Source organism: Equus przewalskii, chromosome 9 (assembly GCF_037783145.1).
Source record: "Equus przewalskii isolate Varuska chromosome 9, EquPr2, whole genome shotgun sequence".
Taxonomy (NCBI): Eukaryota; Metazoa; Chordata; class Mammalia; order Perissodactyla; family Equidae; genus Equus; species Equus przewalskii.
The window spans coordinates 7,691,218-7,710,013 of record NC_091839.1 but is presented as its reverse complement, the minus strand read 5'-3'; the positions used below and the strand labels follow the sequence as shown (position 1 = coordinate 7,710,013).

Sequence of the window (18,796 nt, the reverse complement as noted above, 5' to 3'; positions counted from 1 at the left end):
AAACAAAAATCCTCAAAAAGATTTGTTTTAATTAAAAGAATATTGTTTAGGTCTGATATGTGCCTTTTCAGCACCATTTTCCCAAGGAAACAAACAAGAAGGGGACTGACTAATTGTGTCTGGGAGAATAGAGAAAAAAATTAGTCTGCTGTTAAAATTGAAGCTGAAATGCAAGAGTTGATGTTTTACTTAGACATATATAAAAAAATTTAAGAGTAAGATGGTTTCCTCATTTTAAAAAACTGTCTAATTTCTAATGCCAATACTGTTTATGTGGAGTATCAAAATTTCTGATGTTTCAGTAAAAACTAATTTCTTTCTGCCAAGTCTGTGCATGTATTATTAAGTTGATTTGATCCTTAAATGTACGTGGGATCCAGCTAACCTGTTGCAAAATCATCCTATAACTTCTGAGTAGACCACACACAAATTAGTGATGTGATATGAGAGTAAATTTAAATAATTCAATTTGTTAAGCTACCATCTCAATTAAAAAATTATTTCAAAATTTATAGTAAAGCTATGATTTTAGAGATATTTTCCATAAAATATTAGCATCTGACTGGGAATGTCAGTCCAATATAACAAGTGCTTCATGTATAGCTTCCCTACTCCTATCTCTTTTTTTAATTTTCAGAAGTTTAGAAGAAAACAGCAGAAACAATAGAATAAACATACATATTACCACAACCTGGAATTAACTAACATTGTCTTATATTTACTTGTAATCTTTATTTCTTTTTAATGAGAGATAGGTATTTAGATACAAAACTGAAGTACTCTTTAACTGTCACGCTTGGTCCCATTTCCCTTCTATTGCCTTTCTTTCTAGAGGCAACCACTTTTGAGAATAGAGTATATATCCTTAAAATCCATTCTTCATGCTTTTACATAAAAATGTTCATCCATAACCAATGCTTAATACTAGTGTTGGTTAATGTTGATTTAATTCAAATTCACACAGGTACCATAATACATTCATCACTTCATTTTTCTTCAATCTACATGATTTTCCAGATCTTTCTGTTAATATATATCAATTTGTTATCTTAAGCACTAGAGAATATTCTACTGTGTGATTCTATCACGTTTTACTCATCCATTTCACAAGGAACAGAGATTTGTTTCCAATTTTCTGATAATATAATTCATGCTGCAGTGAACATAAAGGTATATGACTCCCCGGGTACATTATCAGTCTCTCAGGTATACGTATATATACTCAAGAGTGGGTATTCTGGAATATATTTTAGAAATTTTTTCCTACCCCAAGGTTTGAAAACATTCTATAAAATGTTTATATTGCTAAGTTTTGCTTTTTGCATTCCAGTCTTCAATACTTTTTGATTTCATAATAAATAAATATTTTAATATATGACAAAAGCAAAGATCCAATATTTGAAGTGTCAATTACCCTGAGACCATTTTCTTAATCATACATGATTTCCCTACCAATTTGTGATACCAGCTCTTGCAATTACCAATTGCCCATAAAGACATGCATGTTTCTGGATACAACATTCTGTCACAATCTATTTTCTATCACTGCATCAAGAGGAAATAATTTTGATGATTAAAATGTAGCAAAACATATAACAAATAATGAACAATTTTGTCTCTTAATTTCAAATCTTTATACCTCTCATATCTTTGTCTTAATGCACCAGGTAGGCCTTCCAGAACTGTGTTGATTATTTTCTATGACTGGATGCTTACTTCAATGACAATGCTCCTAAAAGTACAGCATTAACAATGTTTGTTGTGGGAGTTCTGGGGGTATAGGTTTTCATGATACTATGATACTTCTTATTAAAATTCTCAGTATTTGAAGTTTTGAGTTCTTGCTGAAGGATTTTCCACATTCACATCAATTTACTGCAAAATGAATTTTCTGATATACTGTTAAGTATGAATTCTGTTCAAAGTTTTCCTAAATTCAAGGCATTCATAGAGCTTTAATGAGTATGAATTCTCTGGTGTCTGATGTGATGTGACTTCTGGCTAAAAGCCTTCCCACATTCACTACATTGATAAGGTTTTTCTCCTGTATGGATTCGCATATGTAGAGCAAGAGTTGAGAACTGAGAGAAAGCTTTCCCACATTCATTACAACCATAGGGCTTCTCCCCTGTATGGCTTCTCATATGCACAGTAAGAGATGAGCTTTGACAGAAGGCTTTCCCACATATTTTACATTCATAAGGCTTATCACCTGTATGAATTCTCACATGTACAATAAGTGATGTAATTCGAGAGAATGCTTTTCCACATTTATTACACTCATAGGGTTTTTCTCCTGTATGAATGTTGTGATGTTTAATGAGGTATTGCTTCTGCCTAAAGATTGTTCCACATTCATTACATTTATAGGGTTTCTCTCCAATATGAATTTTCTCATGCTCAGTGAGATTTGATTTGCCACTGAAGGCTTTTCCACATTCTTTACATATATAGGGTTTCTCTCCTGTATGACTTCTCTGGTGTCTAATGAGGCTTGACTTCTGAATGAAAGCTTTTCCACATCCTTTACATTCATAAGGTTTCTCTCCAGTATGTATTCTTTGATGGATAATGAGGTTTTCCTTCTGGCTAAAGGCTTTTCCACACTCATTACATTTAAAGGGTTTCTTTCCACTATGGATATTCTGATGCTTAATAAGGTATTGCTTCTGGCTGAAGGCTCTTCCACACTGATTACATTCAAATGGTTTCTCTCCTGTATGAATTTTTTCATGCTCAGTGAGATATGATTTGCCATTGAAGGCTTTCCCACATTCCTTACATGCATATGGTTTGTTTCCAGTATGATTTCTCTGGTGTTTAATGAGGCTTGGGATCTGAATAGAAGCTTTCCCACATTCATAAGGTTTCTCTCCAATATGATGTTTCTGATGAGAAAGGAAGTTTCCCTTCTGGCTGAAGGCTTTTCCACATTTATTACATTTATATGGTTTCTTTTCTGTATGACTTCTCAAATGTAGAGTAAGGGAGGAGACTCGAGAGAATACTTTACCACATTCAGTACATTCATGTGATTTCTCTCCAGTATGCATTTTCTTATGCTCTATGAGGTTTTGCTTCAGGCTAAACATTTTTCCACATTCCTTACATTCAAAAGGTTTCTCTCTAGCATGAATTTGATCATGCTGAAGGAGATCTGATTCAGGCTGAAGGCTTTCCAACATTCTTATCATGCAGATATTTTCTCCAACACGAATTCCTTAGTATCTCTTGACATGTAACATGGATGAAAGCTTTTCCATATTACTAAATTCATATGGTTTCTCTCCAAAATTAATTCTCTCCAAAACTAATGAAGCTGAATTTATGATGAAAGACTTTCACCTTGGTTATCCTGAGATTAGGTGATTACAAAATGGGGTGAAATATAGCATCCTCATTATATTCCTAATGGTTCTTTCTTAAACAGCTTCTACCATATTTAAGTATAAATTATGTTCCAAACTCTTTTAAACTCAGTCCCATACATAGAGGTGTAGTCTTAAAGAATTAATATCTGTGCTCAAAGGAAATACTTTTCTATTTCATAGGTTTTCTGAGTTTTTCCTTGGCTGTATTTTCACAGAGAAAGACAAGACTTAAATCACAAGTCTTTCATGTTGTGTCTTTATCTATTTATAAATTTCCCAGGTCTTTTCTGAAAGGGAATACAAAAAAAATCATCATTAAAAAGAGTTAATAACTGTAAAATATTTAGTGCCTGGCATGTAGTAAACATCCAATAAAGTAGCTGTTGTCATCATCAACATCAACAACACTTGTGAATTTCTCCACTATTAATAAAATTTCACAAATGTGCTATTGTAAAATAGACTCTTTATTTCAAACCCAGTCTACCAGTATAAAAGAAAGCTCAAATACAACTAACATTCATGGGTGCATGTAGCTTAAATGGCATTTAAATGTAACCTTGTAGACTTCATAAATAAGTAAGAGAAAACATAAAGAACAAGTGACAAACAGGATGCAAAGACAAATACATAAAATTGGAAGAACCTAGGATGAAGGGATAAAAAATAAAATGAATAGAAGGGTCATTAAAAAGGAGGTGTGACTAAAGAGATATTTATTTCTACATCTTCCTGAAACTCCATTAAAATGGCAGTAAGGGGGCATATATTCATAAAAACTAAAAAGTTGAGGAGACATCAGTAGATGAAAAGTATTAGGAAATTTTGAAAGGAAATGTCAATAAACAGCAGAACTGAGTGGCTTAAATAAAAAGCCAGCAGATGAGGATTGCAACTAGAAGCAAACTACTTTGTGACATAGCTGTCAACAGAAAGACTCTATAACTGGAGAAATTGGGTTAGAGTGGAAGGTGGGGCTTAAACAATGATTATAAAAGGAGTAGCTGATGCCCCCAACTTTCCCAGATGGAAGGAAATAGGAATTTATTATCCAGATAAAGTGTAACCAAGGGGCTCCAAATTTACTGATGACATGCAAAGTAGATGAGAGTGCCATAGTGCAAAGGGGATGAGAAAACGTTCCAGGTGTCAGATGATGGAAGGGTTCTTTTCTGAAAAAATGAAAAGACCATGAGAACACTTGTAGTACTGACATTTGGAATCATATAAAAGAAGAACCTAGATATCTGACTGAATGCTGCACAGCGAAGCCCACCATTTTACAAGCCCTGTCCATGCACACACAGATTACAATAATCTCTCCAATACCTCAATATTAAGTATTAATGTGTAGCTCAAGCTCGCAGAAATCTGATGAAAACCCTACCATGAAAGATCAAAACAAAAGGAAAAAACAAGGCAAGGAACAGAAGAACACATATACACATTACTATAATTAGTATCACAGAAAGCTAAGAGATTATATAGCAATGAAATATTAACAGGTTTGTATAAAGAAGTGCTTTTGGAAATAAACAGTATGATGTTGACCTTAAAAATTCAATAGGTTTAGGGGCTGGCCTGGTTGCATAGTGGTTAACTTTGCATGCTCCACTTTGGCAGCCCAGGGTTTGCAGTTTCAGATCCTGGGCATGGACCTACACACCACACATTAAGCCAGGCTGAGATGGCATCTCACATATAAAATAGAGGAAGATTGGTGTAGATGTTAGCTCAGCAACAGTCTTCCTCAAGCAAAAAGAGGAAGACTGGCAACAGATGTTAGCTCAGGGCCAATCTTCCTCACCATAAAAAAAACCCAAAATTCAATAGGTTGGGGAAAAAAATTCCAGGAAATACCTCAATAAAAAAGGAAGAATGGAAGGAAAGGAGAAAGGGATAGAGAGTAATAATTGGAAAATGAATAGAGGAATCCAGGAATTTCAACATCTACTGAAGGTGGAGACAGGAGGCCCTCCTCTGGCACTCAAAGAACACTCAGGTCTTTAGTTGGTGCTGGGGTCCATCATGCATGAGAACATGGGAAGAGGCCTCCAGTTGTAAAGGAGCATAGGAGGGCATCCCCTGTGACATGCAGGGGACAGGATCTGTGAATGATATGGTGTGTGACTATCTGAGTCTCAGGCTCCTAGTGGGGTCCAGGGGCTGTGTCTGCTTCATTCACTGAGTTGTGTCAAGTGTCTCTAAAGCTCCTGCATGTCACAGGTGCTTAATATACAGTGTTCTTGAATGAACTCCAACCAGAGGCATCCCTGCTAGCATATTTTCCAGAGAAAATATGAAGAAAAATGAATGCAGGAACTTTTCCTAAACTCCATCTTTCATATTAGCATGTTGATAATGGTTAAAATTGATTACATAAAAAATAGGCAAAATGGCTGTATAAAATGTGGAAATAAACACCAGTAGACACAGTTAAATGAGTTGAAAATAGTTGCCTATGTGAAGTAGGAACTGCAGGTAAGAAAAGATGGAGCAAGCATGGCTATAACCCTATTTGACTTTTAAAAGCTCCTATTCATTGCACCTACAGAGACGTCCCTGCAGATTTGGGTCCTTTAACTTGAACCAATCTATAATTGTAGAATAACCATGACCGTGCTCTTTTGTCTAGTTGCAATTGAGTTTCACATGGGCTAAACAGCAAAATATACACATATTTAACGAAACAAAATAGGCCAGAAAATAGCCATCTTTGCTTCCAAATCTGATTTACTGCAGTGTTTTGATTACTGATACTATTATTTCTGGATACAGAAACTGTCCTTGCCATCAATTTCAGTTTTCATTTACTTCTCTTCTTTCATCATGCCTGATATACTGGCACCCAAGCTCTTCTCTTGTGAAGAGCCCCTTTCCCAGCTGCTCTCTAAATCCATTCTTTTTTAATTGTTTTCCATCCTCTAGGTGGTAAACCTTCAACATTATTCTGATCTTTCACTCTCAAAATTTTATCATTTTCTTATAAATCATTGTTAAGAACTGGCTCTGGTAATATGCTACAACTCATATCAAAGCTATAATTTCCATAATTAGAAAAAAAATACCTCAACCCTTACCACATGCCATAAGCAAAAATTCACTCAAAATGAATCATAGACCTCAACATAGTGTTAAAACTATTATAAAAGAAAAAAATGGTAAAGTAGACTTCATCAAAATTAAAAACTAAGCCCTTCAAAAAACAGTTAAGAAAACAAAAAGAAAAGCCACAACCTAGGAGAAACAGAGGGCTTGTATTCAAAATATATAGGACTCTTGAAACTCAGTAATAAAAAGATAAATGATCTAGTGTTGTTTTCTTCCCCTCCCCAAAGCCCCCCAGTTCACTGTTGTATATCACAGTTGTAGGTCCTTCTAGTTCTCCTATGTGGGATGCCACCTCAGCATGGCCTGATGAGTGGTGCTAGGTCCGTGCCCAGGATCCGAACCGGCAAACCCCGGGCCGCCGAAGCAGAGTGTACAAACTTAACCTCTTGGCCACGGAGCTGGTCCAATGATCTAGTTTTCAAAAAGGGCAAAAGACTAGAATAGACACTCACAAAATAAGACATATGAATGGCCAATAAGCACATGAGAAGTTCATCTTAACTAGTAATCAGGGAAATGCATATTAAAACCCCAATGAGATATACTACCCACCCATTAAAATGGCTAAAGTTAAAAAGACTGCCAATCCAAGTATGAGAGTGGGAACTGACATCTCCCACATTGTTGGTGTGAATGAAAAATGGCACAGCCACTCTGGAAAACAATTTGAGATTATTTTATAAAGCTAAATATACACTTACTATTCTATTCAGCTATCCCACTCCTAGGCATTTATTCAAGAAAAAATGAACATATACGTTCACACAAGGACCAGTCTATGAAAGTTCATAATAGTATTATTCATAATAGCCAGGAAACGGAAATAATCCAAATGTCTATCAACTGGTGAACAAATTATGTCCATACTATGTAACAATAATCAGCAATAAAAAGGAATGAAATATTAATATATGCAACATGAATTAGTCTCAAAATGCAAAACTAAGTTAAAGAGATTAAGTGTAAAAGATTATGCACTGTATGACTACATTTATATGAAATTTTAGAAGAGGTAAAGCTATAGTGACATAAAGCATATTTGTGGTCACCAGAGATGGGAGAGGGATGTGGGCAAAAAGGCACAAGTAACTGTTCTGTATCTTGATTCTGGTGTTGGTTATATGTATAAACAATTACCAAAATTTATCAAATAATATCCTGAAAGGAGGTGACTTTTACTTTATATAAATTATACCTCAATAAAACTGAAAAGGGAAGTCTTTCCACACTGAAGCTCTAAAACAACCATGAATTATTTAATAATCACCTTGTTTGTGCTAAGACTGCAGACAAGAAGGATAAAATACTGGCCTTTTTCTCAATGAGTTTCAATGTATGTCTTACACATCAAAGTGAAAAAATACAAATATAGGAGAGTATATACTTAGGATTCAAGTTACTCTGGAAGCTACAATATGGGATGGGAGTACAGAGATCGAAGAGACTGGGCTAGAAGTCATAGACACATTTTAATAAAAATGAAGCTTAACATCTTTTCAAATACCATGTCTAGTCAGGCATGGGAAACAAAAGAAAAAATAAACATATGGGACTACATTACACTAAAGAGCTTCTGCAAGACAGAGGAAACCATGAACAAAATGAAAAGACAACCCACCAACTGGGAGAAAATATTTACAAGTCATATATCCGAGAAGAGGTTAATTTCCAAAATATATAAAGAACTCATACAACTCAACAACAAAAAAACAAACAAACTGATCAAAAAATGGGCAGAAGATATGAAGAGACATTTTTCCAAAGAAATATACAGATGGCCAACAGGCACATGAAAAGATGTTCAATATCACTAATTATTAGGGAAACGCGAATCAAAACTACAGTGAGATATCACCTTATACCTGTCAGAATGGCTATAATCACCAAGACAAAAAAACAACAAATGTTGGAGAAGATGTGGTGAAAAGGGAACACTCATCCACTCCTGGTGAGAAGGCAAACTGGTGCTGCCACTATGGAAAACAGTATGGAGATTTTTCAAAGAATTAAAAATAGAAATGCCATATAATGCAGCTATCCCACTACTGGGTATTTGTCCAAAGAACTTGAAATCAACAATTCAAAGAGATTTATGCACCCCTATGTTCACTTCAGTATTATTTACAATAGCCAAGATGTGGAAGCAATCCAAGTGCCCACTGACTGATGAATGGATAAAGAAGATGTAGTATATATATATACAATGTAATATTACTCAGCCATAAAAAAGACAAAATTGTCCTATTTGCAACAACACAGATGGACCCTAAAGGCATTATGTTAAGTGAAATAAGCCAGAATGAGAAAGACAAACACCACATGATTTCACTCATTTATGGAAGATAAACAAACACATGGATAAAGAGAACTGATTAATGGTTACCAGAGGGGAAGAGGGATGGGGGGTAGGTAAAAGGTGTAAAGGGGCACATATATATGGTGGCGGATAAAAATTAGACTATTGGTAGTGAGCACAAAGCAGTCTACACAGAAAGTGATAAATAATAATGTATACCTGAAATTGCACAATGTTATAAACCATTATGACCTCAATAAAATAACTGGAAAAAATGAAGCTCAAGGTTAAACAATGGATAAAACTTTGATAGATGGATCACTGCACAATCAAAGGCAAAGAAGAAAATTTCATATATATGAAGGGGGAGGTGAAAAGAGTGCAACCAATACTATTTCAAGCTGGAAGAATAATCACAATCACCAACTGTGTGGTGAAGAGAAGAGGGAGACTGAAAATACACTAATGTATAAGATATACATCATCCCCAGTGGGGAGAAAATAAATACTGTCTAAAGAAATCAAGGATGAAGACTAAGAAAGTTATGAATATACAGGCAACCAAGAGAAAGAAAAATATATAAATTTTACAAGTTTTCAGAAGGAAAGACATATATACTCAAAACAAAGAAATAAAAAACCCTACAGTAAAAGATAAAAAAGATGAGGCAGAATTTAAAACAGAAAGCGTAATATTAAATAAGAGAACCAACACCAACAATGCTGTTCCTATCAATGAATGCAACTAGAACAAACACAACTATTAAAAGAAAAGGACTATGACAGGCTCATACAGAAAATTCTCAGGCTGCAACCCTGACCTCCTGAATCAGAAAACCTGGAGGTAGGGCCTACCAATCTTTTAACCAGCCCTCCAGGTGATTTTGAGGCATGCTAAAGTTTAACAACTGATAGAGCAAAACTCACATAAAATCTATATATACAAGAAATGCATCTAAAACAATATGCATCAGAAATGCTGAAAATAAGGAATAAAGATAAAATAAGGAAGATAATCATACATATATAAACCATAGAAATCCAAGGTATAAAAACATATTAGTAACTGAGAAGACTTTCTCTCAACCTAGGAGATCAAATCCATAAAATGACAATATATAAAAAATAACATAGAATAAAAATATATACTAATTTATAATGTAGAGCTAATCAGTTTATTCTGTATCTTGAAAATAGATAGTAAAGCACTTTTTTAAATGCTCAAAGAACTTTCTCAAAATCACCCTATGTAGCAGGCCTATAAAACCTCAAATATTCCACAAAGTAGAAAAGAACAGACAAAATACTCCGAATAAAAAAAAAAATGACATAAATTAGAAAAACAAAAGGTTTTCGCTTATAAATTTCAAAATCTATTGGCTTGAACAAACTCTTTGGTCAAAGAGAAAACAATTGCAGAATATTCAGAAAACAATGTATATCAGAATGTATAAAACTCACTTGAAAAAATGCTTTTAGCACAAATGTTTACATTATTTAAAAAAGAAATAATAAGGGGCCAGCCCAGTGGCATAACAGTTAAGTTCATGGGCTCCACTTCGGCAGCTGGGGGTTCACTGGTTTGGATCCCGGGCACGGACCTACACACCACTTATCAAGCCACGCTGTGGCAGGCGTCCCACATATAAAGTAGAGGAAGATGGGTATGGATCTTAGCTCAGGACCAATCTTTCTCAAAAAAAAAAAAAGAAAGAATAATGATAAATTAAGCCTTCAAACTAAGGAATTATGAAAAGGAAAAGTGAATATAAGAAAAACAAAAATTTAGTAAACAGAAAAGAAATTAATGTATTAAAAACCATACAAATAGAAATAATAAATATATGAATTGATTCTTAGAGAAATAAAAAGGAATAAAAGCAAAATTATAAAAATAAAAAATGGTTATTTGGAACTAACTGTAGATAGAAAATAAGGACTGTAGAGAGTACAGCAGCTCTCCCTGACCTGCCGTTTGGCCGTCCGTGGCTTCAGTTACCTGTGGTCAATCGCAGTCCGAATTGAAACCACAGATAAGGGGGGACTACTGGAACAGTACCATTCTCGGTTTCAGGTATACGCTGGGGGTCTTGAAAACTATTACCCGTGGATTGGGGTAGGGCCCTGTATTTGCTCAATCCTATGCAAACAAATTTGAAAACCTGGCAAATATAACCTATGAAAAATGAGACTAGAAAACCTAAAAAGAAAAAGAAAAAAATAGAGACAGTTATTAAGGTATTTCATCACCCCAACGCATAGGTGGCTTAGCATGTGGATTTTACTAAACTGTTAACAAATACAGTAATACTATTTACTTTAAATTTTCCAATTAATTCTTAAATTCATTAAATTTGCAAAAGTATGATGTACAATAAATGGGGACGTAAGCTACTATATTCCTAATAAGCCAAAAGAATACACAAAAATTACATCTCCTTGGTAATTAAAACCCTTCATATTTTGATAGAGATTACATCAACAGCCTTCACACAGACTTATCAGAACTGAATTTTTCACATTGTAAAATGACAGTCCTGAACTAAAATAGGCAACATCATCTGAATACCAGGCAAAATTGTCCTCTTAACAGCATTTATCTTGTGGTTTAAAAAACATTTTTCAGAATATAAATCAAAATGCTCTAATGTCAAGCAAACTCCTTTTGTGCTACAATGTCTGGCTTGAGTAGCTGCAACAGAGATCCTATGGCCTACAAAGCCTAAAATATGTACTGTCTGGCCCTTTACAGAAAAAGTTAACTGCCCTCCTGCACCACAGTGGGGATTTCCCCCTCCTCCACCTGTCTAGAACCAGGATCCATTGTTGATCCAGCTCTGACCACAACTAAATGAGAAAGAGACAACCTCAAAGAAATCTCGATCCTTAAAGGACCACAAAGACCAAAGCTACCATGCGAATCTTGACTGCTCACCACACAACTGTTATATGACCAAGAAACCAATTCCTACATTCATTAAACCAGTACATTTTGGGGTTTATTGTAGTCACTTAGTTTTACCATGATTGACAAAATTTTTAGTCCTGTCTCATTGCTTGACATATCATGTCTCTGCAGATGCCTACTCAACTAAGGCACTGTAGCATGAAAGTGATCATGGACAATAAGAAAATGAATGGACACGGAGATAAGGAACGTGGCCATGTCTCAGTAAAACGCTATAAAAACACAAAGTAGGGTGTAGTTTGCCAACCCCCTTTACACCGTTTACACAGAATACATTAGGAGTTTGCTTGACATTTGAGCATTTTGGTTTCTATTTTGAAAATATTAATCACTTGCCTGGACCTCTCTCCCCAACAACTGATTCACATATCCAAGTGGCTATTTAAAATCTCCACTTGGGGGCCGGCTCCGTGGCCGAGTGGTTAAGTTTGCGCGCTCCGCTGCAGGCGGCCCAGTGTTTCATTGGTTTGAATCCTGGGCGCGGACATGGCACTGCTCATCTAAACCACACTGAGGCAGCGTCCCACATGCCACAACTGGAAGGACCCACAACAAAGAATATACAACTGTGTACTGGGGGGCTTTGGGGAGAAAAAGGAAAAAAATAAAATCTTTAAAATCTCCACGTGGGTGTCTAATGGGGATCCAATTTATCCTGCCCCAAAACAAACTCTTGTTCTCCCAAACCAGCTCCTCCGAAATTCTTCCTCTGTCTTTAAATAGCAACCTCCTTCTCCCAGTTGTTCAAGCCTTGCCACTTTCTCTCAGGTCACTCACTGTATCTTCACATCTAGTTGGCTTTATCTTTAAAATATGCCCAGAATCTGGCCATTTCTCACAATCCTCATTGGGACCACCAAAGTCTAAGCCACATCACGCCTTGCCTGGGTTATTTAATAGCCTCTTCACTGGTCTTCCTACTTTTGCCTTTGCCTCTTGACAACTCTTCCCAACTCAGCAGCGACAGTAATCTTGTCATAGTCAAATCATGTCATTGCTTTGCCTGAAAGTCTCCTTGTGTACACTTAAAAACATTTAGAAGCGTACACTGTTAACAGTGGCTGCTTGTGGGAAGAGAAATGGAGAACTGAGGGCCAGGAATGAGGGGACATACCCATTATTTTAATTGTCTATCAAGTATATGTATTAAATTTTTAAAATACTAGTATTATTTCTTTTTAAAAGTAATAAGGAGGTGAGGGGCCGGCCTGGTGGCACAGCAGTTGAGTTTGCACATTCCACTTTGGTGGCCTGGGGTTCGCCAGTTCAGATCCTGGGTGTGGACCTGGCACCGCTTGGCAAGCCATGCTGTGGTAGGCATCCCACATATAAAGTAGAGGAAGATGGGCACGGATGTTAGCTCAGGGCCAGTCTTCCTCAGCAAAAAAAGGAGGACTGGCAGTAGTTAGTTCAGGGCTAATCTTCCTCAAAAAAAAAAAAAAAAAAGCAAGAGGTGGAGAAATGTTGAACTATGATAGTTGGAAGTAAGAAGACAATAGGAAGTAAGAATAAGAGGATAAAATTCAACTCTGAGGTACATAACAATGGAAGGAAGGAGAGATGATAGAAAGTTAAATTTTAAAGAACAGAATCTACATGCTCATTTTTGAAAGATTACAGATCCATAACCCTTGACAAGACGGATCAAATGCTTAAGGAAATGAGTCTAGGCATATAGGGAGAAGTGAAAAATGGAGAATGTTAGTGAAAGGGAGAACAAACACAAAATTTAGGCTGCAGGAATCATAGAACTGAGACTGCAAATGAGGAAGAGAGGCTGGTATCCAGAATAGAAGTTAGAGGGGCAACCAGTCCTCCAGAATCTGAGAAAAGAAGAGCACTGATCCAGGAAGAGTTATCTGGAAATGCTATTTAGGTATCTAAAGAATTTCCAGCAGCCGTCACTCCAAAAGACATGAGCTGATAAGAAAATCTCCTTAAAAAAAATTTCAAAGGTTGCAAACTCACTGAATACCTGTAATGAGCCTTCATCCCATTCACACCTGCTGGGTTCTTATTTACTCACCTGGAGAACACCGCCTTTACAGTTCTTCCTCAACCATCCATTGCTCTTCTTGTTTGAACTGGTGACTTTAAACTTCTAAATAGTGACACAGGACTTGGACTTTCCTGTCGACAGTCAAAGCAGCATTCCAGAACTCAGGCTAAAAGCTCAGAAGTTTTGAAGGATCAGGAAAGTGCAGCTCCTGGGCATGCACAAGGAAACCGGCCTGGGAAAAAGAACAAAGTAATGCTGACTCTTTGGCTTGGGAGCTGGAGCACACATGCATGAGAGCACATGGAAACAACAGTGTATTTTGCATCTCAAGCCAAACCCATTATGCCATTTAAAGGCTCCACTCATTTCAGAAGCTTATTTTGAGAATTTAGCTTATATAGAGAAACTATGAGACTCAGTTGCTAGAATTCTACAGAATCACAACCCGCACAGGTACCTTTGAGCAGGTGTTACTTGTGGCCTTGCTCCTGATTGAGCAGTCGTAGTTTTGAATATAATTTTCCTCCTAACACTTTTCTCATAAATGTGAAGTCACCAACCATGAGTGATATGGATAAAATGTAAGAAAGTTATTTTGGTATTATTCATGGATCAGAGTTCTTAAAAATTTTAGAAGCCTAATATTTTACCTAGGTTATGGTACTCTAGAAGAAATTAAATATTATAAGGGTCCTATAATTATATGGTCATTCATTGATTCAGCAAACATGTATATTTATCACTTATTATATATAATGAAGAGACCATAGTCTCCAATTTTTAATGGGGTTTGACAAATAAGAGGCTTAAACTTACTCAGAAGCTCTTCCCTTACTCAGATGTCAGTCTTAGAATCTGGCTGGACAATGCTCTGAATTGATGAAACAGGTAATACAGAGGGGGAATGGATAGAGACAAACTGCAGAAGAAAGGAAATATCAGTATGACATTTTAGATATAAAGAATTTGAAGTTCCTGTGCAACCTCCAGGTGAAGCTGTCCATTAGGCAGCTGGATATAAGATGAGGAGCTCAGGAAAAGTGTCAATTAGGAACGGACATTTGTTAGTCATCTGTGTCAGCTGAAGCCACAGCAGTGGAATTCCATTACTTATAGAGATCTTAGAGGTGAAAAAAGATGATCAAAGTCAGAAACTTAGGGACACTAATAGTTAATGGGCAAACAGAAACATAAGTCACTAACGGAGTTGGGGGGGGCAGCGAAGGAGCTTGTTCCTTGGCTTTGACTGGAATTATAAAAATGAAAGTAGTATCATGGAAGTCAAGGAAACAGTCAAGAATGAGGCAGTGATAAACATGTGAAAATGAATGGCGCAAACACAGAAATCTAATTCCTCCATCCCAGTTAAAAATGGAAATATACAAAACATGCAAGCAAAAATGTGATTCTTACCCCAGCCCTAGCTGCTGCATCTCCCTCCTGACAACTGTTTTTCTGCATAAACTGTAAAAGTTTCTTCATGCAACTACAAACATACATTCTTATCGCCACTAACTCAAAAATGTAGTATATTACACCAAACAAGCACCTTGCTTTCCTCACGTAACAAAATACCTTCCAGACTTTTAAAATCTAAGATATGATACACATTTCCATTTACTCAAGTCTTCTTTTGGGCCCTTCATTAACATTTAAAAATAATCTTCATGTAGCTTTTATACATTTCTTGTTTACCCCTTGGCACTTTAATCTCATTTGTTGCTATTGTAAATAAAGTAGTGTCTTCTCTATAACTATTACTGATTATTTTATGTATATATCAAAGCTATGATTTCTGTATATGAAGTTTGGTACTCTGGTACTTTACTTTTTCATTTTATTGAAAAATATGTTAAGTGTGATAAAATACTGAAAGAAAGTATCTTTCAGACACTGAAAGAAAATTTGTTTCACTACATTTACAAAGGCCTTTTGGTCTGCGGAAAACCTGGTTAAACTAGGAGTCAGACTACCATGCTCATTGCCAAACTGGAGAGTCTTAAAGCGGTTCTTTGACCTCTCCGCACCAAAGACAGGACAACTTGTTTCCTAATTCTGTGTTGTCTGCAGTAGTGGAAACTCTCTCTTAAAGCTATTCCTTAGTCCAGGGCTTCTCAAAGTTCGTCCTCACCAAAGTTTGTCCAAAGAATTAAGAAAAGTTAATACCTATGGGGAGTCTAGACACCCGATAAGAAGATTTTTGGAAACCTTTCCTCTTAAAAAAAATTAATGCTAATTTTCTGTACTCGATGAGTCTGCTTTTACATAAAAATCGCTTGAAAATTTACTTGTCGCTCAATTGCTGAGCCTTTCTCCTCTCTAATCTTTCAGAAAACCGGATGCTCCTGAAAAATGCATCCTTATTATTTTAGAAAAGAGAAAAGTGAGGTTTAGAGGTTACTACCCCACAAAGCTCACAATGCCATCCATCCTCACAAAGTTGGAACCACACAGTTTCTCATACAGGTTGAAACTCTGCAACCCCCTCACACCCTCCGTCATGCATCCGCAGTTTCCTCCTGTACCCCTGCCCCCATCCACAGAAGCTGTGAACGCGGAACGTCACAGGAGGCGATTCCTCCCCTTCAGCCTCCCCAGCCCCATCACCAGCTCCGCGAATCCTTCCCTACAGCCTCCTTGACTGGATTCTGAGCCTAGAAACCCAGGTCCCACACCCAGATCGGCACTTTGCGGAGCCGATACCAAACTCACCAGAAGACAAAGACGATGATGCTGAGCCAGAAAGTGTGCGCCTGCGCACTCCTTGGGGTGGCTGGCCCTCCCAGAGGTCTCCTGGGCTCCGCCAATCCTGGGCTCGAGACCGGACGGCATCAGTCCACAGCGGGCGGTTCTCTACTTTTATGACTGTGGACTACATTTCCCAGCAGTTTCAGTGTTTCGAGTCAGCTTTTCGCGCTTTCTTTCCTCCGGTAGAGCTTGTGGGACTGTCTCCCTGATAGGGGAACGAGTGTAAGTAGGCCGAGTCTCGGGACTCAGTTACACTTTGTGAACTACCTCTGGGAGTGGACAGTGGTGTGCTTTGGGTTATAACAAGCTCGGTTCAAGCTCGCCAGGCTGACACCAACTAGGAGCCACGGTGCGAGGCTACGCCAGGATTGCCAGAAGACTCCAGCGTGCGCTTCGAGGCTCGCGGTGTGGGGTGGCGACGTCTCGTTCGCCCGGCTCAACATGGGCGCCATCTTGTCCGTCGCGAACGGGGCGCTGAACTACATTTCCCAGAGGGCGCCGCGCCCCCTCCTCTTCCCCACAGCGAGGCGGGCGGTTCTGAGCAGAGCGGGGCTGGACCCTGGTGCTGGTCTCTGTGAGCGGTTCCGCCCGGCCGCTGACGCGGTCCCGGGGTGACCGAAGGTGAAAAGTCCAGAGCCCAGGGCGGGAACGGAGACTGAGTATTAAGTCTGTTCTGGATGAACGGGCTGAGGAGGGGTGGTTGTGAGGTTGTGTGTCCCAGTGATGCGTGTGTGTGATACCGTCTGCGGATGTGAGGAGCTTTATGTGGGTGTGACTGTGAGTCCCCGTGGTATGATTGTTAACGTGTGACCGTCTGTAACACTGGGTGTGGGTGTGGGTTACCTGTGACTGTGTGTCCCTGTGGTGGGTGTGTGATTGTGACTGTGTGACCGTGTATTCCTATTTGTGCAGCTATAGGGAGCTTTGTGACAGTGCTTCTGTGACTGCGCCCCCGTGGGGATTGTCACTGTGCAGCGCTGTGTGGAGAGAGGAGGGAGAGAGTGTGTGACTGAGGGTGTTACTGTGCCTAGTGGTGGCGTGTGTTTGGATTTGGGGAGACTGACTGTCGGTGACTGTGTGTCACATATAGTCATATGCGGGAGCACAGGATGGCTTGCCCCTTGACAGTAAAGACCCTGACTCTTCTCTATGACGCTGAGATTGAGATGGACGCCGCCGTCTCCTCTGACAGCCCTTCTCTCGTGGGGGAGGGACAGTCGGAGCAAGATGACCTCGTCATCTGGGCTCCAAGAAAGGTTTGTTGTTTCCTTCCTCATCTCTGTCCTTCTCCAAGAGACATCTCCAGAGGAGGAGGAAATATCTCTGTGACATGTGAAAGTCCTTTTAAAGTGCTTTGGTGTTTTACTTTCTGAAATGCTTTATTTCTGGACGTGATTTTTTTTCTTTCTTGGCAGACGCCTAACAGACCCATCAAGTAAGCTGGAATCTACTATTTCTCTTTGGAAGTATCGTCCTTGCACTCCCTTATTTTTCTTATTAATATGGCAAATGGTTCAATTTATCTTGTCTGCTGAGTATTTTGGTTTTACATATATACACATCTAGAGATACGGGTTGATTCTTAGACAGTTGTTCAGAGATGTAGGGATGGGGGCAGGGCGGGCTCACTGGGCATGTATTCTTTGGCCCTCCTTTTCCCTCCCTGCCTGGAATGTGGGTATGGTGCTGCATGTTGAGTAGCCATCTTATAACCATGTGTTTACTAGGAAAGGAAGGATATGAGAATTTACAATATTATATTAAATGAAAATAGAGGATTTTTAAATTGTATATGTGGTAAAGAAAAAAAATTTACCTATAGATGCATGAAATGTGTAGTAGCATTTTAATTATCTTCCTTGAAACTAGACTGTTCGTGAAAGGAGCTGCCTCTCCTTGACTTTTTGTTTAGCTAAGTGTAACTAAAGTCTGACTAACCATGGCTGGCACGTGGTTGGCTCTCAGTAAATACTTGATTGATGAAAGAATAGTAAGTCTTCATATGTGATAGCAGTGTTATTTACTTTCTTTCTGGTTGCCCAGAAGAAACATGCACAGAATGCCTTAGGTTTGTATTATTCTCTCTAAGATTACCTTACTTGTGTTAACTCTACCTCTAGGGGAGGGCAGTGGTGTACCCAGGGATGTAATAAGCCAGGATATGAGTTCTTTGGCATCCATCCACAGGACTTCTGATGTGGGGTGAGAGATACTCACTGTTACTCATTGTTGTTTGTGTTTTCTTCAAGGTTTACTTTATTAAATTTCTGTATATAATGAATAAAATATCAGTAACCACTTTT

At 38.0% G+C, this 18,796-nt stretch overlaps 1 protein-coding gene across 4 annotated transcripts; it reads right to left on the bottom strand.

Moving 5' to 3' along the window:
- Window positions 1-712: 712 nt before the first annotated feature.
- Window positions 713-17,246, bottom strand: ZNF260 (zinc finger protein 260). 4 transcript variants are annotated; one of them, XM_008533762.2, is made up of 4 exons: window positions 16,458-16,698; window positions 14,562-14,664; window positions 13,773-13,977; window positions 713-3,658 (listed from the first exon to the last, which is right to left on the bottom strand). In XM_008533762.2, exon 4 carries the CDS (start codon window positions 3,192-3,194, stop codon window positions 1,956-1,958), a length of 1,239 nt encoding a protein of 412 aa, XP_008531984.1. In that variant the 5' UTR covers window positions 3,195-3,658; window positions 13,773-13,977; window positions 14,562-14,664; window positions 16,458-16,698; the 3' UTR covers window positions 713-1,955. The 4 variants fall into 4 exon arrangements, with proteins under 4 accessions (XP_008531984.1, XP_008531983.1, XP_070413680.1 ...); XM_008533761.2 differs by lacking the exon at window positions 14,562-14,664 and having other exon boundaries at window positions 16,458-17,246; XM_070557579.1 differs by lacking the exon at window positions 14,562-14,664 and having other exon boundaries at window positions 713-6,893; window positions 16,458-16,596.
- Window positions 17,247-18,796: the final 1,550 nt, after the last annotated feature.

What these genes read in the sequence shown, in the direction of transcription:
- ZNF260 (XM_008533761.2), bottom strand. Translation starts at nt 3,194, where the DNA reads ATGATAAGAATGTTGGAAAGCCTTCAGCCTGAATCAGATCTCCTTCAG.